At 41.6% G+C, this 22,754-nt stretch overlaps 1 protein-coding gene and 1 non-coding gene across 3 annotated transcripts in view; both read right to left on the bottom strand.

The window, feature by feature from the left end:
- Positions 1–18,800, bottom strand: part of ZFR (zinc finger RNA binding protein) — a 44,650-nt gene extending 25,850 nt beyond the window's left edge. For both annotated transcript variants that reach the window (XM_074165757.1, XM_074165756.1), the window contains exons 1-5: positions 18,708–18,800; positions 18,317–18,401; positions 3,409–3,691; positions 1,602–1,746; positions 608–826 (exon numbers count right to left, since the gene is read on the bottom strand). In XM_074165757.1, the coding sequence (XP_074021858.1) occupies positions 608–826; positions 1,602–1,746; positions 3,409–3,691; positions 18,317–18,401; positions 18,708–18,744 (769 nt within the window). In that variant the 5' untranslated portion in view covers positions 18,745–18,800. The remainder of the gene's footprint in view (positions 1–607; positions 827–1,601; positions 1,747–3,408; positions 3,692–18,316; positions 18,402–18,707) is intronic.
- On the bottom strand, positions 6,236–6,372 carry LOC141477676 (small nucleolar RNA SNORA66). The gene has a single exon (XR_012463714.1). It is a non-coding gene; the product is annotated as a small nucleolar RNA SNORA66 (small nucleolar RNA).
- Positions 18,801–22,754: the final 3,954 nt, after the last annotated feature.

Below are 22,754 nucleotides of genomic sequence, written 5' to 3' on the forward strand. Positions count from 1 at the left end.
AGTCATAAAACATCGTGCACATAGCAGTGCCAACACTTTGTATATTCTCACATATAACAAAACGGGCACAAATAAACATCAAACTAGAAGGGGAGGTGATCATCCCCCTCGACTCTGCCCTAGTGAGGCCTCATCTGGAGTACTGTGTACTGTGTCCAGTTCTGGGCTCCCCAGTTCAAGAAGGCCGGGGAACTGCTGGAGACGGTACAGCAGAGGGCTACAAAGATGATTAGAGGCCTGGAGCATCTCTCTTATGTGGAAAGGCTGAGGGACTTGGGGCTTTTTAGTTTGGAGAAGACTGAGGGGGGATCTGATCAATGCCTATAAATACTTAAAGGGTGGGTGTCAAGAGGAAGGGGCCAGTCTTTTTTCAGTGGTGCCAGATATCTCCAGAGGTCCCTTCCAACCCCATATCATTCTGTGATTCTGTGATCAAACCTCTTTTAGAAATACAGCAATATATTTTGCCATTATAATGACTTAACTGGTCAATATTTCTCAGTAGACTATGATGTAATTAAACAGGAACTGCTAAAATCCTGAGTATTTAAAGCCTCTCTTGTAACAACTGCCAAGATCCCAGAAACATAATATGCAAAATTCTTACCAGAATAAGTAACCGCTGTTGTACTGTACGTTGCACTTTGAGTATAGGATGGAACAACAGTAGCTGCAGCTGCTACTGGTTGCACAGTAGAGGATACCGGATATATAGAAAATGTAGTTGTTGCTGGACTTGGAGTTGCAGGTTTTATAGCTGTCACTTGCCGTGTTTGCTGGGCTTGGGTATACTGAGTTGCCCCTTGGCTATATCCTGCTTTTGGAGCTAATTGGAACAGAAAATAAAAGTGTACAAACATTGATATGTTTTAGCTGAGAATGCAAACCATATTAAGTGATACTTAACAATACGCTGGGGAATCAGCATGGCTGAAGTCATTGTGTACCATTTATGACACAACCCGTTAATCATGTCATACATGATTAACATACATGTCATACATGGCTCACACCAGTAAACCGCAGATTTATTTATTTATTTTTAAGTGTGCTGCCATGTTTTTAAACAACATTCTCATTCAATGGTTTTACTAGAGTACACTAAATCAAAGTACACCTACACTTTACTATTATTTCTAGTTACAGGAAAAAAAAGTAAATAAAATTTATGCTTTGCAGCAATCATGATACCAATAATTAAAGAACTACATAAATTAAGTAACTAAAGAATTAAAGAAGAGTCTTTCTAACATCTGAACCCTCCATTAAGTATATGAACCTACTTCAACAAGGTTTCTGGACAAATCAACAAGAAGTTAGCCTACAAGTATGTTTTGAGTGTGTTTAGTAGCAATCCAAACCTAAGAGACAGCAATGTCAGTTGGCATTGCAATGTCAATTACGGCAATGTCACAGTAACATTCAAGTTCTAGGTGCAACAATTTTTTCTACATGTTGACAGAGACTACATGACGAGACTGAAAAAAAAGAAATCTGGATAATGTGAAATATTAAAAAAACAAAACAAAACAAAAAACATTTTTAAGGTATCACGGTAGCACACGGTGTATAATGACAGCAGCTTGAATTCTGCCACCCACCTGTCTGGTAGTACGATTCAGCTACTGAAGGTTGAGGCTGGGCCGCAGCAGCCACGGCCGCCGCAGTCGCTGTTGGCTGTTGGTAGTATTGTTTGCTGTCATAAGCTACAGCTGGGGCAGTAGATCGAACATAAGAATAGGAATCCTAAAATATTAAAAAAAAAAAAAAACCAGCAAATTTCTCTTTTAAGTATATATTTGGATTAATAAAAGTCATTAGCAGAGTCAAACAACGTATTTTCTTCTGGTCTACTAAAGTAGGTTTAAAATCATTCATAGATACAGTATATACAAATAAATGCATTAAAGAAATTAAATTTATGTTTACAGATACTTCAGGCCTTAAAACAACCCTGACTGTCCTTTTCAGACTTAATACAGGAATTAATCTCAGGCAATTAAATCACTATCCCTACCAAATTATTTTTATTACTGAAAAGCACTACTCAAACTAATTTATCATAATGACTGTATCAGATTACATCTCTGTAAAATATGAAGCGAAAAACGACCACAGATCTCCATGAAAAGTGAATTTCCACAAGCCACAATTAATTCACAAGTTTGCAAACATGACCCTACATTGGCTTTAAAAATCCCATTGTTAACAATACTTGGCTACATTTTCTAGAGTATGAAAGTGATACTTTTAAAGCTTTCTACTTTTTAGTGTATGAACTAGTTCATTAGAGAACCACATCTATTCTATAATGGCAAGGCAAATAGCCCATTTGACACCTCCAGAACTCAGAGGACTGCTAGTAAGCTTAGAAGGGCAGGGTTCCTCATTCTCACTATATTTATGGTAAAGTGTAAAGAATAAACTGAGGGGTAGTAAGGCATGAACTACTGTAGCTGAAAAGTACTAATGTATAAGAATTCTTTTTATTTCCAGGAAATACAATAAAATCTCTTTTCCATCCAACCTGTGTAAATTTGAATTATTTTTATTAATTTAGGGGATTCTCTTTTCTGTCTGGATGCATCTAATAACTGACCTCGTAATGAGGAGTACACGTGCTACTGGAAAGCCTCCTATGTTAGGATTCACTACCATATATGCAACATATTATCAAAGCTATCAAAGTACAAAAGAATTGAGAACATGCAGCAACAGTATAGTCCTTTTAAACAAACCAGAATACTAATTATAATCTAGATAACACCTTGATAAGTTTAGGACTAAAAAGTTAAAACATTAAAAGATGTATTATTTCAACATCCAAGAAGAAAACAGATTTGTAGAAAGCTGTGGTCAGACGAGGGTACCCAAAAAACACCCAAAAAGATATTCCCTCTCCTAGGGCAATCTTCTATGCTCACATGTCTGGTACTAGAACTCCTGTGGCACAGGGGCATCTGGCAAGAGAGCTACTTCTACCCCCACTGAAACTCTTTATTGGAACATTTTTTTCAGCTACTTCAGTTCCGTGACCCAGTTTACTGCACTCCACTCGAACATTTAAGCTAGCTGAGACAAGATAGAACTACTCTCTTCAGCAGTAGTTTCACAAAATCACTTGGAAGTAAACATCTGTTCATTGCTTATTGTGTAAAGGTCTCAATCTTAGCTCCTGCAGCACTAGTGCTGATAATCCTCTATCCGGGCCATATGAGACTGCAGTCACTTCACATTTTATCAGCATTCGCTAATAAGTAATTTGAGTTGTACCCAAACTGTGATTCGTAGAAGAAAAAAATATAAATATCGCAACGTTCTCTTACCCAAATAGGCCTCCTCCTTTTAAAATACCATTTAAAAAATCATACAATGGAAGCAGGTTTTTTTTTTTTTTTTGGAACCCACCTGGTAATTCTGTGTAGTGACAGGAGGTGGTGGTGGCGGAGCCTCTTGTTGCCTCTGTGTATAACCATAATCTGTAGCCGTGTGCGCTGTAGGGTAGCCACCATACGCTGCGGCTGTTGCGGCGGCTGCAACAGCTACGGGAGCGGGCCTGGCCACCGCAACCGTGGCTGCTGCGGGAGCGTAGGCTGCGGTAACGGTGTGCGCGGCCACTGGAGCCTGGTGGACGGTGTAGCTCGCAACTGTAGTTGGATGGGAATAGGCTACACCCGAAGCTGGCTGCTGGCTGTAGTAGAAAAAGACAGCGAGTAAACAATTAGATTAATCCCACATACTAAGCTAATGCCTACACACTTCAAAATCCCAGATCTGGTTAATACTGGTCTGTTCTACAAACAGACCTGGAGCAGCTAGCTAGCTATGCATACACTTTAAGGGCTTGTTGTACCTCTCTTCCACCCCTATTTAAAAGGCTGTATCATTTTGAAATTTCTGTGGCTGCACACATATCACGCAGGTGATTACTTTCTTGGCAAGGTGGGCATTTGTGTTGCGGTTTTTTTTGCAAGCAGTGGAACACAAGTCTTTCTTTCAAAATAATATAGAAGTCTTAAACTGCTATCTTCTCATGACTAACAAGTTTTTAAACGCTTTAGTAGTTCTTATAAATAAAACTGACAAACTTGTCAAATTAAGACAAATACTACTTCTCTGAAAGCTTATTAATGACCTGCACTTGCGTGAAGGCTTTTGATAAACTATATTAAAGCAAGGAGATTTTACAGACTTCCATGAAAATTAGCTCAGAACTTTTACATTTAACGCAGAGACACTTTAAAGACACATCTCCGACAGGGAAACTCTCTCACAAAAGTTTTGTATTACAAAAGCTGGCCCCACTCGCTCGTACGGAAGTCCACTGCCTCACAATATGAAGCGTCAAAAGAACAGAGTCAGATCGAGCAGAAAGGCTGCTACCAGAGCTCTGGCTGTCTTCCAGGCACGTGCTGAGACTAGTCTGCCTCTCTAAAATTTGCAAGTACAACATTAATATGTGGCTACTTACTCAGAGCGAGTAAATATTAACAGCGGAAATAAAACATGACGGTTTCAAAGGTTTAATTATTCAAACAGAAGCTAATATTATTGTTCTATATTGATGTGTAACTGTGCATTATGATTAGAAGCTTAGAATATTTATTTTGATTTTTAAACAAATAAAGTGAACTGGGCAAAATATCACTATCTGGAACAATGATATGAAGTGGGAATTGAGTGATTTTTTATTCTGAATTTTTCAGTATACTTCCTGCACTGCTGTTCAATAATATTTAAGAATCTCTATAGGGTTTCTTATCTCCATAGCACTTTTAAAAGATAATTCAAAACCAATTCCATACCTATCAAGGAGGTAGTATCCCCTATTTTTCTGAAGAAAACAGAAAAATGAAATCTCACTCAAAGCAAACATATTCAGTGACACAACGGAATTACAGTATGGTTATGCTCAAAACCAAAAGGAACAAGTTACAGTATTTTTTCCTGAAGTCTGCAACAGTCTTTCTGACGTAATTACCAGAAACAAAACACCTTTTACCTATGCATATTATTATTTTTGCAAAAGACATTTCTATAACTTCCTTGGTGTTCAGTAATTTTTATTTATTTATTTTTTAGAAAAACTGATTTTGTCATTTTAATTACAGTAGAAGCCATTCACTTCAATCTATAAAAAAAACATTCTTGCAGCAGAAACAGAGAAAATTTTATTACTATTGGACTTTCATGCCTGGACTCCACCTTCTTCCCATTGTAGGCCCCTAATTGCTTAAAAGACCACTTGCATTCCATTCAAATTAAATTTAGTTGTGACCTGTACTCATAATTATGTTTCATTTTATTTTCAATTTCTTAGCATAACAGTAGAAGGAAAAGACTTAAAACACTTCGGTGTAGATCCCACAACTGCTTCAAACAATTCCCCCTACCTGACTTACGTAGGAAGATTCTCTGTTTTGACAATTTAAGGTGAGAAACCAGGAAATTCAGGAAGACTATTCTAGGATGGTAAAAGTGAATGGCAGTCTACAAAATGAGGCTGCACTGTCTACATAACTAACAGTACAGAAGTGAAAAATATTCAGAAATTCTGAGGTACTTATCATATCTATCTACTCAAAACACATTAAGTTAAGAAAATGGACAGCAGACTGCAGTTGAACATACCAACAATCCACTACTGCCAACAAGTAAAGTCTTGCTCCACCCTATCCCCACTCTTATCCTTCCCACCCCCTATATACCAAACCTGGCTAATGCCATCCTATTCCAGCTCTGCTGCTAGTTCTCCTACTTATCAAGCTCTTCAGTGCACTGATTTAACTCATTAATCTAGCAGAAAATGATGAGAATTTTTTTTTCTGGCTTCGTTTCTAGCATGGTAAAAATCTTAGAAACATCAGAGCTTCCAAAAATAGTCTGGTAAGTGCCTGAACCCACATAAATCAAACACAGGGAAAAAAACAGGAGGAAGAGAAAGACCAGGGACCTGTCCAGGAAGCATTAACTCGGCTTTTCCAAGTTTCATGAAACTATGCTTAAATTACTATTACAAAATACAATGCAGTCCTCACAAGACACTACGAAGTAACAGTACCAGTTAGTTTATCACAGAAAATGCTGTTGTTCTCAGAGTACATATTATCAAAGTTACGTGACAGTTTCCAGTATTTAATATTGTGAAAAGATTATGATCATTATCCGCAGGACTATTAACAAGATTCTGGTACAGACAGTTCCATTTCTTCTGTGCTATTTTTGTATCAAAATTCCTTATCATGGTATAGAATTAACAGCCCAAATCATTTGATTTCTAAGGCTAATACAGTTCTATGACCATGTTTACTTTAGCAAACCTGCTCCCCTTGTTTCTGCAACATCATGCAGAGCTAGTGATCGAGTTTGCAAGACGAAGAAAAATATCCTAGAATTGTCTGCTTCTTCCATTTTAAAAGCTATGTTACTTTATTGTACAGAAATTCATGGTGACATCTTTTCTAAATTTATGACACTCCTTTTTTTCCCCCTATGCTCTTACTGAAAAACTTTTAACAATAAGATGACCAGACACTTTCATGTAATCAATTTACATAAAAAGACTTTTGCGCCAACTTCTTCATTTAACTTACAGGAGTTTTTATCCTTGTTTGGTGATTACTGCCTCATCACATTTGCTAAGATGAACTTACCTCCTCCTAGATTATTTTGCCAGACTCCCTATTCCACTGATCTTTCTTGCAGTTCATCTGTGCACCTATCCTAATACTACCTACTCTTCTTTCTTGACTACAGATGGCAAGAACCATGTGCATCATTTCAGATTAAGTTTCTGCTATGCTACTCGGTCGGTTCCGGTCTTTTTTCCAAACAACCTAGTTTCCTGAAAGTAGCTTCTTGTAAAGTTACCGATGTTTGACAATATTTTCCTTGCATCAAACATTATGACATGCCATATTAATATAAATACTAATTAAGACTCAGAAACAATCCCTAGGGAGCTCCACTGCAATAACTCCTATTTGACAATCACTCTCCTAATTCTAACTACCTCCACCAGCTCGTTCTCTACAATTCTTTTAGTAATCTCCACCTTAAGTAGTAATTTTCCATACTGCACCACATCAAGTATTTCAACTTAGACCCAATAAATAAGACTCAAAAAGATTTAGGCACGGGATCAAGTTATTAAAGCAACAAAGAAATACAGTATGTCAGCTGAGCTATGGTAACAAACCACAGGCATGTTCTTCACCACAACAAAGAAAGTAATTCAGTTTAGCTTAATCCCCCCAACAGAGTGGGAAAAAGTTGAACCAAATTACTCTGTATGTTCCATGGGCTAAGAACATGCAGCACAGCAGACAGCTAACTCATTGACCTGCTAACAGCCAGTTTTCATTGCAGATCAATTCTCTTCCCCCCCAAGAATCCTAATATCCCTATCAGCACCTTTGTGTTCAAGGAATTCAGCTCTCTTTATATGAAAAGATACTCAGTCCAACTGGCCTTATTAACTAGGTAGAGCTTAAAAATCACAGAATAATTTAGGTTCAACCAAAGACTTGAAGGTCATCTGTTCTAACCCAATGCTCAAATCAGCTAATTTTGAAGTTACATTAGGTTTCTCAGGGCTTTGTCCAGTCAAGTTCCGATCATCTCCAAGAATGGAGATTGCAATACTGCTCTAGACAACCTGTTCTAGTGTTTGAGCATCCTCATTGGCAATACTTTTTTCCTTAGTTTATAAAAGCTTCAGTTTCAAAAGCAAATGAGCTCTAAACCAACATTTACTTAAGGTAAACCCAGTTTGTGACCATTCGGTTCAATGTAACTTCATATTACAATTCTTACAGTGTTTTAATTTACTATCAAAATAAGTATCATTCTTTGATTTAAGAAGTTGTGGGTGAAGGATTTGGCAGCTTCAAATAGTACTCTGCTGTATTGCTGTTGTATTACTTCTTCCACCAGAAATTTTCATTCAAAAATAACATATTTTATCCATACCACACCTGTTTATTTAGCTGATCATAACAGTAACAGTGCTTCCCCACCAAGCTGACTTTGATTTCTATTTTCTAGGAATAACGCATATTCTTAGATGCTCATATTCCACCTCAGATTTCTATTTCACTGCGTTTTCACTGTCCCAGTCAGAGCCAGTTTACAGTCTACATGTTGCACACAATCATTCTGCTCCAGATTCTGCAGATGTTTCAGCCAACTACAGAAGGTCATTTCCAGTCTCTCCCTACCTGCTTTAAACTGCTACATGCACATCACTATTTTCATACGCTCTTTGCTTCCTTCTCCCAAATAAGCTTGCTTCTATTCAGAAGTTTTCCACCGCAGTGTATGACTAGCTTGCCCTCATCTTCTGCATCATAAGTAACCTCAAGATCCAGATAATTAATTCTTTATTCACAATTACTGTATTACAGTGCATGAGAAAAGTATTTTTTGTAAAACATCTTTGGCAAATCTTTGAGTAACACCTATTCTAATTTCTACCGACACTAATGATGGGAAATACTAATCTTTCTGATGCATTAGTATCAGAGCAAGTGCCATATATTACGAAATACCACTATGATATTAAACCTCCTAGGTAAAACTGACTGTTGTGAGCTGTGACCATGTAGCTTTCTCCACATTAATCTCCAGTCACATATCAATCTGATTTTCTGGGGGGTGAGGGACCACACTGGCTCACAATCTTGCAGAATTCATCCCAGAGCAAAGGCCACAGCAAAAATTAGCCTTGTCCACATTGCTGTCTGGTGTATGAAACTCCTTTCACTAAGTGAAAGTATGTTTTCCCAAGACAGGTACGTGTTTTGCCCTGGTACTTTGCAAGCTGGACGCAAGACCAACACCGCAGCTGCTTTCACGGCATTAACTTTTGATATAGCTGTGTACACTCAGAACTACGAGTCTGAAACAGCGTAACATGTAAAAAATCTTTTTCTCATTTGCAAAGTCTCCCCTAACACTGAGGCATCAAAGAATTATCAAGATCTCCCTGCCTAATTTTACACCACAAAATCTATTAAGCTATAGTACAGTTCTTACAAAACACATAATTCTAGGTAGATACTTAGCCAGGAAAATTCCAGCCTGAACACTTACATTTGTCCAAGTTCTATTAAAAAACCAGCATGCATTTCTTACTCTAAAACATACTTCTTGCAGGGTTTTTTTTGTTTTGTTTTGTTTTTTTCATTTAAAGAAGTGATTTTGAGGCTAGCTTAGCTCAACATTTAAGGTACTCTTAAAATAATTTTTAAAATACAAATATCTTGAACTAAAAATAAGCCCACTAATTAAGACTTATTGCTTGAATACTAACTTTTAAGAACATTTGAATATTTTAGCATTAAGAAAACCATATTCGTTGAGTCGTATCTGCCAGATTTCTCAAAGTTGCACAGATTATTTCATTAGTAACAGAACAGCAAAAAACACAGTTTTAAAGTTTTTCTTTCAGGGATATGAAAATTGAAACAAGTACAAGCTAACTCTACAAAAACTGAGAGATGCACAAGAATCTGCTGTTTCTACAGATGCTACCCTAGGAAGAGGCACTACTGGGTAACTGGTCAGGTAAAGTTTTAGGTGCATTAATGGAACCCAGGCAAAGCAAAACCAGCAACAACAACAACAACAAAATCAAGTGAGCTTTTTTCCTCCTAAACACACTCGACAATATACAGCATAAAATTGAGAAATGAAATATCACACTACAGTAAGCTATGCTTTAAAAGTGACTCCACTTCTGTTTTTCTAGAGCTTGTCACTCACTATGGGCATAAAATTCTGGCAAAGACTGAATATATCTTTTTGGAACTTTAATGAAAACTATTATTTCCTGTTACTACAATCTTGTGCAAACAACACCACTCGTAACGCAATTCTCTAAGAATCCAAAGAGAGGCCTGAAGGCATGCAAATGTGCAATCCCCTCTTGAATTGCTACATTTCAGCACCTCCCAGTAACATATGCTATGATTTAACTACATAAGGCCTGAAAAACACAGTTCTTTGTAGCAATTTTTAGTTTCCCTTCCTCTTCCTTGTTTCTAAAAACATCCTTCCATAATTCTATTACAAACAAAAAATACAGATTGCTACCTGATTCCCCCTCAGCCTTCTCTTCTCTAGGCTAGACAGTCCCAGCTCTCTCAGCCTTTTCTCACAGAAGAGATGCTGCAGTCCCTTCATCATCCTTGTGGCCTTTTGTTGGACTCTCTTCTGTATGTCCAGTCTCCCTTGTACTGGGGAGCCCAGAACTGGACACAGGACTCCAAGTGTGGCCTCACCAGTGCTGAGCAGAGGGGAAGGATCACTTGCCTCAACCTGCTGGCAATATTTTGGCTAGTGCAGCCCAGGATGCCACTTGCCTCCTTTGCTGCAAGGACACACTGCTGCTTGTGGTCAACTTGAGTGTCCACCAGAATACCCGGGGTGCTTTTCTGCCAAGCCCCTTCCCAGCTGGGTGATCCCCAGCACATACTGGTCCAAGGGGTTGTTCCTCCCCAGGGGCAGGACTTTGCACTTCCCATGTTGATCTTCATGAGGTTCCTGTCAGCCCATTTCTCCAGCCCATTGAGGTCTCTCTAGATGTCAGAGCAACCCTCTGGCGTGTCAGCCACTCCCCTTAGTTTTGTGTCATCACCAAACTTGCTGAGGGTGAAGGCGTTAAACAGAAAAAATGCTAAATCTAGCAAGTTCTCTATAGAAGGAAATAAACTTCACTAGTATGGAAAGTTGTATTAAATTCTTAAAACATTCTGTATTTCCTGCCTTAAGCTACTACTTTGCTTTTCTAGTACCAATAATGCAACTACACTTCAACCTACCATGGTGGCATTTTAGTAGCAGACAAAATTCTATACGTAATTTAACATCCCAGAGTTAGGCCTGCAACCATAAATCCATTTCAAGGCTACAACTGCAAAGGACATAACCATACCGCTAACAGAAAAGCTTCCCCAAGTGCTCGGCTCCTAAAGACATGAGCCTGCTGCAAATTTCACCTAGTTGGCAGACTACCTTCCTAAAAATGACAAAGGCTCCTCTGATTAATGAGGCACCTTTTCTCCCCGACTACCATCCCCTCCTCTGTCTTCCCATCATTAGTCAACTGCAATGCTGGCACACAGCCCATGTTAACAAGCCCAGAGCCCCTTATTGCCTTTCTCATGTTGGCATACGTCCTTTGAGAGCAGGACCTCACTGATTTGAAAATAAGCCTATCAAATTCTTTTTATGAATTGCAGTAGCTTAGTGGAGGCTGCTTGTGTACATAAGGTAAGCTAGAACCACATGCTTAGGATAGCACTTAAGACTTAACATTGGTTGAACAAAAGAGAATTAGCACCACAGCTCTATCATATTCAGTCAAGTCTCTTTTGCTGAAGATGTGCACGCTTTAAGATGTGAAGCAACTCAAGATAGCATGGGCATAAAATTCACAGAAAGAAAGCATTTGGAGTTTTTATACTATGATATAGGCACATTCATCCCATGATAAAACTATGATTACTTCCATTTCCCAAGCATTTTAGAATGGGTTGCATATAACACAATCCTGTCGGATGAATAAATGTTTTTCTAAGCATAAGTTTAAGACTAGTAGTACATTTTCACTTCAGAATAAGCCATAAGTCTACTCAGTATTGTCCTTTTCTTCATGCCGTCCACCTGTACAAGTCTCAATTATATTTAGTGATACTTCAAGCTTGGGATTGTAGGCCTGTGTGAATTACAACCCTAATGTCTCAGAAAGACTTAATACTTTTGAAAACAGTATCTAGTTGAAGAGGAGGTGTCCTGATTTCAGCTGTAACAGAATTAATTTTCTTTCTAGTGGTTGCTGTGTTTCAGATTTGGTATGAAAGGAATGCCAAATGTCAAAGCATATTGTTTTACTTTTTGCCAGGTGGTGGTTCTATTTTTCAAGGACTTTTTTCAGCTTCCCACAGAAGCTGAGAAGGAGCCTAGCTAGAACGATGGAATGGTCACTGGAATATTCCATACCATAGATGTCATGCTCAGTATGTAAATGGGGTTTGGGCAGGGGATGGGTACTTGCAATCACTGCTCAGGACAGTGCCAGTTCACTGGGCAGTGAGAGTGATTTCTGTCATCGTTATTGTTATTTTCCTTTTCTGTTATTATTCTATTAAACTGTCTTTATCTCAACCCACAAGATTTCTTTTCTTTTCCCTTTCCCCTCCTTTTCTCCCCACCCTTCTGGCAGGAACGGAGGGTAAGCGAGCGGCTGTGTGGTCCTAGTTGCTGGCTGGGGAGGTAACTGGGGCAGGCACTGAAGCTAAAAGCAAAATTAATTAAAAGTATTAGCAAATGTGAAAAACAACCACCCCCAAACATTTTTCAATAGCCAATGTATCTGTCCACAGCATTTCACCTTCTTTTGCTGTTCTGCACTAGCCTGGAATATCCTGTAACACCATGTACTGCACTTGAATGACAAATCAGCTATAAGTGCAAGAGTTCACTTCCATATGGCTGCCCAGAAGATTGCATCTTAACATAAACTCACAGGTACTGTGGGCTGCTGTGGACTTAAAACTGCTAGAATTGCATTTGTCTGTGAAGTCTCGCCATACTTAGTGATATTCATGCTACTTGAGGGCAATTCAAAGTTACCAAATCACTCCTAACTACCCAAGAATCTCCCATCTGTGACCTGTCTCATTAGAGCAGGAACACGGCATGAATGTGGGCATCCCCACATTCCAATCAGCCAACTTTAGAATAAAAGAATTAACTATGCCTCTTTCCAGCACTGAATCAGCAGTGCTAATATTTTTTACACATGAAAGACAAGCAATATTAAGTTCTTCATTTCAAACGGAATAAACACACAGCAATTCAGGTGACTTACAGAGCACACAAAGAGAAGAGGACTAGTATCACCAAATTCTACATTTATTTCAGGCTCGTAAATAGACGAATGAATACAGTTACTTACGTAACTGTTAGAGATGAAGTTTGCATAGCATGCAGGTTTATAAACTTAGGCCCTAATACCACCACTAGCAGAAAGCACACATTGTAAAAGTATTACAATATACAGAGAAATCTCCTGTATCAGTATTTGCATAATCTAATGCTACCCTCATTAAGTTGTGGTATTATTACTGGGTAGTGCACACAAAGAATTTTGAATGAGCGGGCAGCAGGAAATTTTATGCAGTGACAACACAGAAAGGAACACGAACACTTCTAATCCATTATTTACAGGTTTAAAGGGCACTTAGCTCTTTTGCTGCCTTTGATTAAATATGAAACGAGTTACGATTTCAAATGTGCTTTATGAAAGCTAGTATTTATGAAATAATAAAGACAGACATCTATTCCCTTCCTTATCTAGTCAATTCAGGGAACTATACTGGTTACAGTGTTAAAACAGTAAATATGTTATCAACTCTGGCACCTACTACTCACAAGTTCCCAAATCCAAGATCTAACATCTGAGCAGCTACCAATCTGGCCTTTTTAAACGCTTCAAATATCAGTATTTAATGTTAAGACTATTATTACTTGGACAAATTTTAATTTATCTTCCGTGCAAAGGACGGGAGAGTATTTAAATGATCCACCGTGGTCATACAAACTACAATCACTGAAAGACACAATGATCTCCACGTCAATAACAGCTTCATCATCTTTTCAGCTGTTGATTTAAAGAAACTGTTTCCTTGAACCCATCGGTTCTAACTTGTTGCTCCTTCACTACTGTTAATGCAAATTAGAATATTGTCATAGACACATACAGACTACCAGATCAGGAAGAATAAGGCCTTCTACAGACAGCTGGAAACAACCTCACAGTCACAGGCCCTGGTTCTCATGGGGGCCTTCAACCACCCTGATATTTGCTGGAAAGGCTACACAGCCAGGCACACACAGTTCTGGAGGCTTCTGCAGTGCATGGATGATAACTTTTTGACACAGGTAGTGGAGGAGCCAACAAGGAGAGGTGTGCTGCTGGACCTTGTGCTGACAAAGAAAGACTAGTTGGGGATGTGAAGGTCAGGGGTAGCCTTGGCTGCAGGATTCCTGCGTGGAAGAAGCAGGGCAAAAATCAGAATTAAAACCCTGGACTTCAAGAGAGCTGACTTTGGCTCTTCAAAGACCTACTTGGAGGAATCCCACAGGTTATGGCACTCTAGACAGTACGGGGGTCCAAGAGAGACGGTTAACATTCAAGAAAGCTCAAGATTTCTTACGTCCTTACTAGTAAGAAATAAAGCAAAGGAGGCAGGATACCTGCATGGATGAGTAAGGAGCTTCTGGAAAAACCCAAATAGAAGAAGGAGTTTTACAGAATGTGGAAAAGGGGACTGGCCATTTGGGAAGAATAAAGGAATGTTGTCAGAGTATGCAGGGATGCAACGAGGAAAGGCTAAGGCCCACTTGGAATTAAACCTGGCAAGGGATGTCAAGGACAACAAGAAGGGCTTCTTCAAGTACATCAGCAGCAAAAGGAAGACCAGGGAAAATGTGGGCCCACTGCTGAATGAGGTGGGTGCCCTGGTGACAGAGAATACAGAGAAGGTGGAGTTACCAAATGCCTTCTTTGCTTCAGTCTTTACTGCTAAGGCTGGCCCTCAGGAATCTCAGACCCTTGAGGTAAGAGAGAGTCTGGAGAAAGAAAGACTCTCCCTTGGTCAAGGATGATTGGCTTAAAGATCATCTAGGCAAACTCGATACCCACAAATCCATGGGCCCTGATGGGATGCACCCACAAGTGCCAAGGGAGCTGGCAGATGCTACTGTGAAGCCGCCCTCCGTCATCTTTGAAAGGTTATGGAGAGCCAGAGAGATGGTTGAGGACTGGAGGAAAGCCAGTGTCACTCCAGTCTTCAAAAAGGGGCAAGAAGCAGGACCCAGGAAACTACAGGCCAGTCAGCCTCACCCCCATCCCTGGAAAGGTGATGGAACAGGTCATGCTAGATGTAATCTCTAGGCATATAGAGGAAAACCATGTTATCGGGAGTGGTGAACATGGATTCACCAAGGGGAAATCATGCTTGACCAAGCTGGTAGCTTTCTATGATGGCATGACTGGCTGGGTATACAAGGGGAGAGCAGTGGGTGTTGTCTACGTTGACTTCAGTAAGGCTTTTGACAGTCTCCCTTAACATCCTCCTTGGTAAGCTTAGGAAGTGCGGGTTAGATGAGTGGACAGTGGGGTGGATTGAGAACTGGCTGAAAAGCAGAGCTCAGAGGGTTGTGATCAGTGGCACAGAATCCAGTTGGAGGCTGTAACTAGTGGTGTTCCCCAGCAGTCAGAACCAGGTCTGGTCTTGTTCCACATATCCGTCAATCACCTGGATGAGAGGACAGAGTGTACCCTCATCGAATCTGCTGATGATACAAAACTGGGAGGAGTGGCTGACACACCAGAAGGCTGTGCCACCATTCAACAAGACCTAGACAGGGTGGAGAGCTGGATGTAGAGGAACCTAATGAAGTTCACCAAGGGCAAGTGTAGGGTCCTGCACCTAGGGAGGAATAACCTCATGGAGCAGTACAGGTTAGGCATTGACCATTAGCAAGTTTCCTGATGATACCAAACTGGGAGGTGCTGTTGACTCTCTTGAGGGACAGGAGGCCTTGCAGAGGAATCTAGATTCGGAGCACCAGACAATGATTCACGGGATTAACAGCCTTCCTGTGAGGAGCGGCTAAGGACTCTGGGCTTGTCTAGTTTGGAGGAAAGGAGGCTGAGGGGTGACCTCATTGCTCCCTCCAGCTTCCTGAGGAGGGGATGTGGAGAGGGAGATGCTGAGCTCTTCTCCCTGGTACCCAGTGACAGGACACTTGGAAATGGTTCAAAGCTGCACCAGAGGAGGTTTAGATTGGACATCAGGAAGCATTTCTTTACCAAGAGGGTGGTCACACACTGGAACAGGCTGATCAATGCCCCAAGTCTGTCAGTGTTTCAGAGGCATTTGGACAATGCCCCTAATAACATGCTTTAACTTTTGGTCAGCCCCGAAGTGGTCAGGAGTCAGACTAGATGATTATTGTAGGTCCCTTCCAACTGAAATAGTCTATTCTATTCTATTTTTTGAAATTATTTATCAGAAACTGTTTAGACTCTCTTCTTTCTGATGCAAAGTTTGGGAATTTTTTTCCTTCATTTCTCCAGCTGAAGTTTTAACAGTTTAATACTTTGAGATACTTTTTGTTAGATTTATGAGGCTGACATATGTATTAACTATGCAGATAAGCATCCATTTGTTTAACTATCATCCTGGTTTCTAAGAACACAAGAATCTTATTATTCTATAAACTGTTACTTGAAATACTAGTAACAATCTTGGAAGACTTGTTGCAATATTAAATCTTTTACTACCTTCCCCTGACACCACCATTTCTTTCTCAAATATACTGGAGTGGAATATACATTTTGTAGCACTCTCTAAACAAGCTACTAAGCACCTGCCAAGTCTGCTTAATGAAGATAAGCTCCCTTTTAGACATTTTAAGCAACTCCTGTGTTTTCTGCTCAAAATATTAAATTAATTCCTACGAAAGAACTGCTTTAACATTGGATTGCTGTGTCTCTTCACTTTCAAATATGGTAAACATACCAACCACACTTTTAGAATATAGAGTCTTTTACTGATAGCAAATGAAATAGTATCTTGCACTTGTATCACAAGGAAAGGAAAAAGTTTCTTTCAATCCCTTTTACCATTTTCTCAAGAACATGTTTAGAATTAACTACGAAGACAAGTTTTGAACTTGAATGTTATTCCAATTATACATTTTTATGTTGCAATTCAAACACAAATTTCAAATGAGTTGTTCAGGTTCATAAGTCTAGAGACCACCTCAGCTCCACAGAAAAAGGAATAATAGTTTTAAAAATTCATCCCCACTTTAAAACTGCAGACATATGGATCTCAGTTTATTATTCACTTAAAGATAATGTGCTTATTTGTAAAAAAAAAAAAAACACCAAACCTATTTAGAGACGCCTTTACGCCCCAAGAAAACCAGTTTCTAGTTTCACCGTAACTGTCAAGTAAAACATAAACATACTGCGAACACCTAATCTTAAAAGAACTAGAAGACAAGCTAAATTTAATCCTGTCCTTTAACTATCAAACATTGGTGCAAATGAAATTTAATGTACTTTTCATCCCTTTCTAAGAAAAAATAGATAGAAAGAATAGATTGGGAGTCATTCCAAGACCTCCATAAAACCTTATATTCCTGAAACTATGTCAGGTATGCAATTTTTATTAGCTAGTTAACAGCAGCACACATCTGCATTCATTTGTTAATAACCCCTCATATATTTGCTTTATTTTTCTGTTTTTCCCATTAACCAAGACTTAGGACTTAAGGAAGGTCTTGATTACAGATTTATGAAACAAGTAACAGATTCAAATGTGGACTTCAAGGTTCTATTCCAATACAAGCCAAAAATGTGTAGATGTTCCTGACTGTATCTGGTTTTCACCAAATTAAGTAATCTGATTTCAGAAAAAGTAAGATAGTAAATGCTACCAATTACTTTTTAACATTCTGATGCATAATTTGGATGCACAAAAACTACAAAGACACAAAGACTTATGGCAGCATGTCTATATGAGATATACAGGTACGAGTATGAGCTACAGGTCCCCAAGCTCCACTATAAGCCATCAAGCGGCTATCAAAGTAGGAAATCTTTTTAAAAGGTGCCTGGCCCTGAAAGTACCTTCTCTACTTTCTTAGACACATTGATTATAACATCACTTGAATGGAATGAAGTCCCCTGTATTTTCTGGTGCTTCAGCTCTCCTCTTATCCATCCAGTCTCCCACAGGTTGGGTTCATATAATTCTAACCTGTGGTCCTCCCACACTGCCATAAGTCGGGGCAAAGACTTGGGGAGCAAGCCCCATCTTCTCTGAAGGTGCAGCAGGAGAAGGGCCTGGGGGCGGCAGGCAGCAACTCGCTGGTGGTGTTGACTGCAAGTGGCCATTTTAATTTAAGGGCCTTGGGACCTGATGCTGCCGCCGATTCTCCTCCTCCTCCCCGGTGCCCAGCTCCACCTCACCACCCTCACACCACCGGGGACGGAGGGAGGATAAGAAAACACACCGGCGGGCGGGGCAGACAGGCAGAAGGGTCCCAGGCACAACCAGCCCGGAGGAGCGGGGTGCTGGAGCGGCCCCCGCTCGGTTAGGAGAGCAGTCCCGAACCCTCACCCCGCGGGCCCAGGGGATCCCCACCAGGGACACGGGGCCGCAGGGGGAGCGGAGAGAAGGGGCTGCGGGCCCGGACGGCGGGAGGGGCGGGGCGGGGGCGCGGTGGTTACCTATACTGGGCAGCAGCCCCGCTATGGGTGAATCCAAAGTAGTTGCCGGTGGCCATTTTGGCATCTTCTCCCAGCCGGCTGGGCACTGTGGCGACGATAACCAAGAGGCGGCGGCAGCGGCGGCGGCGGTCGGGGCCATGACAGGAGGCCCAGCCGGAGGAGGGGGGAGGAGGAGACGGCGGGGGAGGGAAGAGGGGGGGAGAAGGGGGCAGACAGACAAGGGACAGAAACAGCGCAGGAGCGTCAGGTCAGACACGGCACCTCAGGAACAACGGCCGACTCCCCCCCACCGCCGCGACCGGGCCGCATCCCGCCCCCACACCCCCCACCCCCCCCCCGCGCACGCACGGACGGACGGACGGACACACACACACCGAGCGCCGTTACTCACCATAGGTGAACGAAACTACCGGGCATATGGGAATCATGAGTCCGAGCTGGCTGCGACAGCGGCGGCTGAACTCTCAACTCTCACCCCCCCCCCCTCCCTCCTCCTCCTCCTCCTCCTCCTCCTCCTCCTCCTCCTCCTCCTCCTCCTCCTCGCCGCCGCCGCGCTAGCTCCCTTCCCCCCACCCACCCACCTACGGCGACAACGGCGGAGTGCGGCCGGGCCGGCGCAGTGCGCATGCGCGGGATGTGCGCGGGGGCCGCCGGGAGTTGTAGTCCGGTCCCCCGCCCGCAGCAGTGCCGCCGTCGCGCCGGAGGCGCGGGTCCTCGCCCGCGCATGCGCGGGATGTGCAAAGGCTGCTGGGAGCTGTAGTCCCCCTTCCTGAGGCCCAGGCGTCATGGCGGGCCGCCTGTGGGTGAGCGCTGCCTCTTCCGCCATTACCCCAGGTTCCGCACCCCGGCCCGTGGACTCATACTGCAAAGATGGGGTCGGTTTCTCGTTCTTGACTGCACAGGCACAAGGCACCACAGCTCTAGTTGCAGAAGTCCCAGTGAAGCAGGAGCCCGCCCCATGCCAGTGATTGTCCTTGTGCCTGTACTGCACAGGCCGGGATCTACTGGCTTTCCCAAGCTGGAGCCTGACCTACACAGCAGGTACCCAGTTATCGCTCTCACAAGGCCAGGGAGCTAGAAGGCAGCAGCTGCAATTAGTGTGCCCGTGCAGAGTTCACAGCAAGACCCAGAACTTGTCTGAACTTGAAACTGGTTCCAGGTTCACCTGGGCCCCCAGCTGCACCACAACCACTGTGTACCTGAGGAGCGACAGCACTGTCACCCAGCTGAAGCCCATCGTCTGACCCATCCCCAAGGCACCACAGCTGACACGTCCACAAATGAATTCCGCAGTAGTTCCCATGTGCTTATTGTGCAGGTGAGATAAAGCCTCACCTGCACAGGGCCTGCTCATCTGAAGTTTCTAGGCTCCAGCAGTCCAACAGGTTGCTCCTAAAGACCACAGGGCTGCCAGCACAGGAACCTCCCGTTCCAAGTGGGTGAATTTGCACCTGTTCCCCATGACTCTCTTCCACCTGGAGGCAATCCTTCCCTCTGAGCAGCAGGTGCTGCTCAAAGCTCTGAACAAAGCAACACTTAAGTCCTTAAATACTTGCATCTCATTTGTGTACTTTGCCTCCGCTGTGATGTGCATTTTTCATAAACGAATCAAGACTTACAAAACACACCTACTCAAAACACCCCTTTTGGGTATGTGAGCCAACATGGGCAGGACACAGAACAACCACAAAACCACAGGTGAAAGGCAAAGAACAAATTTCATCTCGATACCTCATGGACCAGGGAATCTTCGAAGCAGGACCCGGGCAGAGGCACACAAGCAGGAACGCAGGCACCACAGAGTGAGAAAGTCCGTGTTAGTGAGAGAGGGAGAAACTGTCTGAAACTGCTGCTTTTGCCTATATTTCAGGGATTCAAGCAGGTGTAGTTTTCCACTGTGCTTTGATCTTCTCCAATAGCAGGGCAGGAATCTTAGGCACGTTCGATAAGGTGCCTCTAAGTCCATCACAGGCCTATGTTATCTAAGTGCAGATGTTCTATTTGTCAAACACATAAGACTAAACAACAACTAGTGTGATATATGTGTTTTCCGGCACCCCATGCGCGAGTCCCTTGAGTGTGTTTACAATCCTCCTCATTGATCTTCCATTACTTTCCCACACTTGGGATCTCCCTCAGTCCTCACAAAAGCAGAGGCTTGCCTTACCCCACAGTACCTGCCGTCATTTTAAACAGTAAGAACGTCAACAAAGATAGTGTTGTTCATAAAACGAATGAGAAGAGGAAAGTAATTTCTCATCTAAAGCTTACATTATTACAGCTGCATATGAAGTACAACTCCTTAAGATGCCAAACGTCCTTGCCAATTCACTGAAAATAATTTGTTGGTCATTATTATTATTAGTTTTGCATAGGAACTAAATAGTACTGTACCTCTCATTCAGTCTTATCCTAATCAAGCACAATAGGAAAAGGAATCTGCATGGGAAAAGGAATGAATTTCCAACCTCTGTGGTGCACTTCCACTCAAAGTGCTTTTCTGTGAAGAAAGCAGCTACTGGGTGAAGACATTTAATTGCTATTGCTTATAAAAACAAAAGCCCTAAATAATCCTGTGGTTATATACAAGAGTACTTCAGGAGAGGGCTCTACACAAATTTTCTATACAAGAACTTAACAGGGCATGACCTCTGCCATGAGAACCTCAATGGACTCAGGATACGTAACTGAGAGATATCTATACTCTCCCCTCCCCACTTTTATTAAAAACTGTTTATAATTGGACCACTGGGTCATCGTATTTGAACAAAAAGGAAACAGACATTTTCTTTGTCCCACTGTCTTTCAAGTTATTTAAGTCATAAGCCTTCCAATATACTGATAAATATACTGTATTCAATACATGTCATTAAAAATCATAGAATCATAGAATGGTTAGAGTTGGAAGGGGCCTTAAAGATCATTGAGTTCCAACCCCCCCCCCGCCATGGTTCTGTTTTACCTCAAACTGGGAAATTCCCAAAAGAACAGGTTGCTCAAAACCCCATCCAGCCTGGCCTTGAACACCTCCAGGGATGGGGCAGCCACAGCTTCCCTGGGCAACCTGTTCCAGTGCCTCACCACCCTCACAGTAAAGAATTTCCTCCTAATATCTAATCTAAGTCTCCCCTCTTCCAATTTAAAACCATTACCCCTTGTCCTGTCACTACACTTCCTGACAAAGAGTCCCTCTCCGGCTCTCTCGTAGGCTCCTTTCAGATACTGGAAGGCTGCTATAAGGTGTCCCCGGAGCCTTCTCTTCTCCAGGCTGAACAACCCCAACTCTCTCAGCCTGCCTTCATAGGAGAGGCACTCCAGCCCTCTGATCATTTTTGTGGCCTCCTCTGGACCCGTTCCAACAGGTCCAAAATATAAGCTTCTATATAAACACACAGATATTCACACACCTTTTAACACTGTACCCCTAAAGCTACATTTTGCAAGTGGGTAGGTCTGCAATTGCCTATTCCTTCTTCACTGATGAGGTAAACATAGTATATTTATCCTCTTTTCAAGCTTTGGCCCCAGAAGCTGGAGATGGGGGGGGAAGCTTTCTTATTCACAGTACAGATTTCTGTTTTAGGTTTCATAACTTCTTTCATCCGTGTAATTTCTAGTAGTTCTAATTCAAATATTCCACCCTACATGTTGTGATTTCGGCCCTGCATGTCTGAGCATAAGCTTCTGTTTGGCAGCCAGATTCAGCTGCAATTTCAGCAGAAGTTTCAGATTACTTTTCTGGGTGAATTTTGCATATTGAATCTTCAGTGCGTATATCACTTTGAAAAGATTACGTGCTTTATGAGAAGTCACACTTACTAAGTGTCACCAAAAAAAAAAAAAAGAAAAAAGAAGAAGAATCAAGAAGGTTTCCCATTTTCCTGGAAAAACCCCCCCAACCCCAACATTGTTATTATACAAGTCTTTCCCTCAGCAGTTTCCTAATAAGAACCTGATGCTTCCCGGTGACTTTGTGCACCATTACATAACATCTATTTATGTTACTGTTTGCTCGCAGGATCAGATTCATAGTCTATACTTAAAAAACCTCAGTGGGTTATAAAACAAGATTGCATCTCTCTTAAGACATGTGTTTCAGATTTGCTTCAAAATGAAACAGTAATAAATTCAGATTAGATACTTTAGGGCACTTTGAACTTTACTGATATCCTTAACTGGAAGGAAAATAAATGGAGTGATAAAGTGCAAATCATGTGGCAGAGGTGACTAGAGAAAAGCTTTAGTGAAACACTCAAGACATTTTTTTTAAATATGAAAAAGAAAATTCTCCATCTCTTCTCCCATTAAGATTACAGCAGAATTACAGAAGAATGACCAAGAATTTCCAGAATGAAAACATACGCTGGAACACAAAACTTTAGTTTGGGATTAAACAGCACAACTACTCTATTCGTGCCAAGTTCAATGTGTTGAGAGA

The sequence above is a fragment of the Numenius arquata genome, chromosome Z (genome assembly GCF_964106895.1).
Source record: "Numenius arquata chromosome Z, bNumArq3.hap1.1, whole genome shotgun sequence".
Lineage (NCBI taxonomy): Eukaryota > Metazoa > Chordata > Aves > Charadriiformes > Scolopacidae > Numenius > Numenius arquata.